At 53.9% G+C, this 6,114-nt stretch overlaps 1 protein-coding gene across 1 annotated transcript; it reads left to right on the top strand.

Annotated features, from left to right (window-relative positions):
• The first annotated feature begins 544 nt into the window (after positions 1-544).
• Positions 545-1,840, top strand: TCIM (transcriptional and immune response regulator). The gene has a single exon (XM_052805845.1). The coding sequence runs from the start codon at positions 618-620 to the stop codon at positions 936-938; it is 321 nt and encodes a 106-aa protein (XP_052661805.1). The 5' UTR covers positions 545-617; the 3' UTR covers positions 939-1,840.
• Positions 1,841-6,114: the final 4,274 nt, after the last annotated feature.

Genomic DNA, 6,114 nt, shown 5'->3' with positions numbered 1-6,114 from the left:
CCTTTGGTAAACTACTTGCCACTCAGAAAAGACAGCTTTGTGAGCGCTAAATGTGAGCTGGATCATCTGGGAAGCAGCAGAAAGCATCCGATGCGCAGACCTGCGCAGGTTTTGCTGCACTGCTGTACTTCTGTCTGCCCGAGACAGAGACAAGTGCACGTCTGCACGCACGGGCTGGCAGCTAGCACCTCTGGCTGGTATTGCAATAGTTCCCACCTGCAGTTTTAACTGTTTATTATATTACATATATTCTGAACGCAGAGCTTTTCCGCATGCAGCAAAGGCCAAGGAGCAGAGTTTGAGCTGTAGTAGCTCAAAGTCCCCCAGCGATGTTTGAAGTTGCACGAAGCCCGTTCTACAGCAGGTTCAGAGAAAAACCATCCCCATCGCAGAAACAGAAAGCTTTTCGTCTCGGCTGCACGGCAGAGGAAAGTTGGCAACTTAACTGTTAAACTCTCCTCCGACTATTCAGCGTTGACATCAGCGTGATCTCATCACTGTAACTTGAGCCCTCCGGCTTTTTCTCCAGACTGCCTTTAAATACCAGTGCTGGGAGCCAGCACAGCACAGATCCCTCTGACTGGACGCGAGGGCAAACCCGGCAGCACCCTACATAGATGAAAGCGAAGAGAAGCTACAAAACTCCAGCCATGTCCACATCCCTGCGAGTGAGCCCCTCGGTCCACGGCTACCGCTTTGACACAGCCCTGCGCAAGAAAGCCGTGGCCAACATCTTTGAAAGCATCAACGAAGAGTCCCTACAGAAACTCTTCAAAAACTCCGGCGACAAGAAGGCAGAGGAAAGAGCCAAGATAATCCTCGCCACTGACCAGGACTTGGAGGAGAAAACGAGAGCGCTAATGGCGCTAAAGCAGAGGCGAAAAGACAAGCTGCTCCAGTTCCTGACGTTTCGGAAATACTCCATTAAAGTTCACTGAACCGGCGCAGGGAGCAGAAATGGAGGAGACCACTTCGGGACAGGACTGTTTGTGACTCCTACCACTCACGGCACGCTCCGCTGCCCCACGAGCTGCTGGCGGGACGGGGGACCCGACGGACGGCCCCGCAGGGCTTCAGCCCCACCGAGCACGCAGCAAACCGCGGCGCCGACGGCAGCATCGGTGCAGACGGCAGCATCGGCACCGACGGCAGCGTCGGTGCGGACAGCAGCGTCGGTGCGGACGGCAGGGTGGTGGCCGGAGGCTCCCAGAGGGAGGGCAGCTCCCGGCGGGAGGCACCAGGCTCCTACGGGCGGCCGTGGGACCGAGCCGTGGGGGGACCCCGCATGCCTGGGCACGACTCGAGAGACCTTCTGACGGACTCGGTGTTCACTGACTTCAGCTGCGCGCTTTGCCTTTTCAAACTTGTTTCCTTAAAGTCTGAGCCCTTGCTAAGCCTCGCCGTTGGGGGCTAGGAGGGAGGTTCTAGAGACTGATCAGCTACTGATCATGGATCACTTTGCATTTGTTAAAATGCATGTAAGTGCACCGGGTGGGTGCAGTAAGTTCAACTTTCAGGGAATGCATTTGCTCTAGAGACACACTACGCAACTGTACCTTTTCTTTCTCAAGCTGTATGTGTGCAGTCTAAATTGTTTGCACAAAACCAATAATAATGACATATTTCCCTGAATTTACTGTGAAGTTCCTTAATATTTTGTTCACTTCCCATTAACACTAAAAATCTGAAGATCATAACTACAGTTCTTATTTGTATAGATCACAATAGCTGTTAGGCAAATACTTCATGGTAATATTTTATGACAATGTTATTATTATAACAACTATAATTTATTGCATATGGTGATCTGAACTTTAATAAATTATGAAGTAAATATAAATTCTCTTGTCTGAAATGCTCAATTTTCCTGGAGGAGTGGGGTTATACCTTTTTTTTTTGGTCATTTCATACAGATTTCCATTTTAAGAGCTGACTACCTGCACCTCTCCTTAATTCCCCAAGTGTCGATGTGGTAGCCTGTTTGCAGAGTCTCCAGCAGCCCCTGGCTTTCCTGCAGTCCCGCCATCCACTCCAGCAGCACCAGAGTTTGACCCACAGTTGCTGTGGTGTCTCTGGCATCCCCAGAAAACCTCACCAAATTTAGCTGTAAATCAAACTCGGCTGTTAGTTTCCCCCATGTAATAAAGGGGAATTACATCTTTTGCAATAGTGTGACAGAAAAATCAGTTTAGAAAATGACCAGTTCCGAGCCGCAGCGAGCGGTACGGTTTGTTGGGCTCTTGGCATTCCTGCAAAGCAGACGGAGAATCAGACTTGGCTTCCCGTCATCCAAAGAAACAGAAGTGAGTTATGAACGCTTTGGCAGCGGAACTGGACTCAGTTTTTCTGCAGGTTATGCCATACTATCATGACAGACTATGTTGAAAATACTTAAAAATAGCAAAGAGTAGTTATTTATAAGTATGTCCTCTAATAACCTGCTGGTTTAGAAAAAAACATTCCCATGATTCTGCTTAGAGCAACAAAGATAAAACAATTCAGAAGACTGATAGACCAGCTACAGTTTTTTTTGCCTACAGTAAAAACTCCAAATTGCCTGTAAGTCGGGGAGACTAGAAATAATCCTTTAAATTACTTAATAGGATGGATAATTGTAATTCTTTATAGCGTGGTGAAGCATATCCAAGCACTTCCCGAGAGCACCAGGTTGGGGAATGCAATGCCCAGCGCGCGGCGCAGCACCGGCCTCCGAAAGCGGGCAGTGGAAGAAGCCGGGAGGGCGGCAGGAGACCTCCTCCGGGCATCCCTGCCCTGTGCTCCCATCGCTCCCACGCACAGCATCAGCTACAGAGACCTCGCTGGGGCAGGGGAGGGGGCATGCACGGTGGTCCCTCCTCCCAGCGAGACCAGAGCGAGCTGGGGTCACGCCTGGTTTGGGATGGGCATTTGCGAAAGAGCCTCCAAAGGCTTTACAGAACTGCCCTTGCTCAGAAAAATCTGCTTCGGAGTGGGATTTGCTCCAGAGGCAGTTGCCAGTTTTCCGGCATTCGACCTGTTCCGGTGCAGTGTCCCACACTCAGCTGTAGCTGTTTCACCCACTCATGACACATCCCCACAAAACCATCCATAGCGACACAAACTGCCTCAAACGGGCTGTTTCCAAAAAAGGTCAAATGGGGCCGTTCAGCGGCTGCATCACCCCTCCCGCTGCCTCCACCCAGCCGCTCCAGGCATTTGGGATGCAGTGTCTTCCCTCCCACTCGGGCAGGTTTTCCCATCAAAGCCATTTCTTGCGTGACAAACACTCAAAATAGAAACCAGCGGGGCGATGCAGCCACCAAATCCATCTGCCTCTGGGGTGTTTTATATGATGGGACCCCAACAACCTGCTGCAAGAGGATGCTCTCAGAGCCCCCCCCGTGGGTACTAACTGAACTTTATGCTGTCCTGCTGCTTTCCACTTCTCTGACTCTGCTGCTGGGGCTTTGCTTGCCCCCCCTCTCCCCTGTCCTGGACCATCGAACTTTCCACAGCACATCTCCGGTGCCAGGACCAGCTGGGGGTTTGTCACAACCTCGCCACTCTCTTGGCCCCCGATACCAACCCACGCCCCCAGCTCCCAAGGGGCCGAGGGAAGGACTGATGCTTTGGCACCCCGTGCAGTTTGGGGAGAGGGGGCCGACAGCAGGACACGACAGCTGCCAGTCACGGGCACAGCCTCTGCCGGCTGCAGAGCACGGGGCCAGCGAGGCAGCTGGGCTTTCTGCCCTTACCGTCCGCACCACGACCTGTGGCCGCTCACACATAACCGTAATTAAAGCATGCATCCAGAACCTGCCCACCACGAGGCACGGGTCTGCGGGGGGGTGACAGTCCCAGTCCCGCTCGGGGCTGCAGCCACCCATTTTCCCTGGACGGAGACATCCCCGTGCCAGGAGAGCAGCACCCTGACTCACGCTACGGTCCCGCCGATTCCCTGTATCCACCTCTAGCCCAATGCTACCAACAATCAGGGGAACCCGATGCATCCTCTGCCAACTTTCTTTCCTTGTAGAAAGCAAATCTGAAGGAAGCCACGATTGCGGCGGACTGAAAGCAACACCGATTGAAGCAGTTGCTGCTGGCACGTCCTACCATTGCCCAGGCATTCCTGCTCACAAACATTTGTGAGCAATAACATGATTGATAAGAACCTGTGACTTAGGGACTTTACAGTGCCTCTTGTCTCATTACATTTAAATTATTGGCCCAAGCGGCATCCCTGATAAATAAAGGCCGCTTACAAAAAAGTTACGTGTTTATCGGATTTTTACAGTGGAAAAAGGCAATTTTCCTTGGTGGCAGCCCGTATGCTGCTTTGGCAGGTTTGTGCTTCATGAACGGCAGCACATCTCGCAGCGGGCTCAGGAAAAATCGCACTTAATTGTTATGAAACATTTGTCAGTCAGAGTTTGAGGTACAACCATCCAAGCATCCCTCACGCTCATGGTGCTGCCTTCTCTGCTGCTGCTTTCCAGGGCCGCACGACGGACGGTTCAGAGCACCCGGACCCGACCCCAGCGATCCGGCGCTCGCGGCAGCCCGTGTCCTCGCAGGGGTACGGCCGAGCAAAGCACCGCCGGTACTGGTACCCGTGCTGCGCCTTGCGCTGCGATCCTGACGCGATCCGTGCAGAAGAGGTGCAGGAGGGCAGGTCACCCGATTGTGCCGGGCCCTTCCTGAGCACCCGGTGCCGCAGACTCGGTGTCTGTCATCAGACAGCCCGGCAGCGCTCCTGCCAGACGCGGGGCCCATTGTCAGCCTCCCAACGCAACAAACAGAGGAAAAGGCTGTTCAAGGAATTTCCTCCCTCCAGGAGCCGGGCGTTTCCATTAATTCTTCTCCATGAGTCAAACTGGCTGTACTGGGTGTCCCTCTGACTTGGCATCCTGAGGAACATGCGTCTGAACAGCTAATTTTATCTAGCTTTTCTAATGCTCTGCCATAGACAGGAGGACAGCGGAGGGGGTGGCCGTGCACCCCCAGCTCGCGTGGCTGTGCCCGGGAGCACGCCGGTGGGTTCCCCGCTGCGGGCAGCTGGGGACAAGCTGCAGAAAGCCGGGACAGAAAACAAACAGAAGTCTTGTTTGCACAAGCTCTGGTTTGACAGACTGGGGAAGGTGGGGAGCAGCTCGCAGGGTGCCGGAAAGAAACAGCCCAGAGCAAAGGGGGGTCAATTACAGCAGGCGGCACAAGGTCCCACGATCTGTCCCCCCGTCAAACACCCGTCCCCATCTCTCCAAAAAAACTACTCTTGCAAGCATCCTGATGATAGGAAGATGGGGTTGGAACAAGTCAACAGTCCATCTTGGCCTGTCCACTGTGTTCAGAAGGAGATGGGGATGTTGCCCAGTGTCTGAACACCCAGTACTATGACCTTCTAATTTCTGGTGAAATCAAATATACACAACATGAGCAGAGTCCAAAGCGGAGCTGGGCCAGACCTCACACGGCAGTGTTTGTGTGCGGAGGGACAGGGTGCTCCAGTCAACGGCATCACCTCTCGGGCAGGTTTCCCTTCCAAGCCATTGAGCAATGGGGCAAGTTAAAAATTGACTGTTCAGCTGAACTGCACATCTGTTTTGCCTGGAGGTACGGACTCTCCTTTGCAAACAGGCCGTTCAGTACTCTGGGTGCACCTGGGGAAGCCGGTACTCACAGGCAAGCACCCGAGCACGAGGCATCTGCTGGCCCACGGCAAGGCAAAAGCCCCCCCCTCCCCGACCTGCCCACCCACCCCCGGACAGCACAAGGGGAGAAACTGGAGGCTGGCAGCAGCTTTGCTCAGGAGCGACAGGCGGTGAGCAGGAAGAAAAAAAGACTTTTCTGCTTGTACAGATAAAGTTCAGCAGGAACAACACCCAGCCAGTGTGCAGTACGGCACACTGCCTGCCCACAAAGGGCTCGGGGGAAATCCCTCCGACCCACGAGAGCCTGGAAAGGCGCAGGGATAGATAGCGGCTGGGATGGAGGTGTCCCAGCCTCGCTCTGTGGGCAGCCGGACCCATCCAACCTCCCCCAGACACGGATGAGCGCGAGCGCAGCGGTGCCCAGGCAGGCAAACCCGGCTCAGCATTGGTGCAGGGCGGTACCACGTGCTCACAAAAAAAGGCA

Source organism: Harpia harpyja, chromosome 13 (genome assembly GCF_026419915.1).
Source record: "Harpia harpyja isolate bHarHar1 chromosome 13, bHarHar1 primary haplotype, whole genome shotgun sequence".
NCBI lineage: Eukaryota > Metazoa > Chordata > Aves > Accipitriformes > Accipitridae > Harpia > Harpia harpyja.
This window is presented reverse-complemented; position numbering and strand designations above follow the sequence as displayed.

Excerpts from the sequence above, each read along its gene's own strand:
- TCIM (XM_052805845.1), top strand. The coding sequence starts at position 618 with ATGAAAGCGAAGAGAAGCTACAAAACTCCAGCCATGTCCACATCCCTG.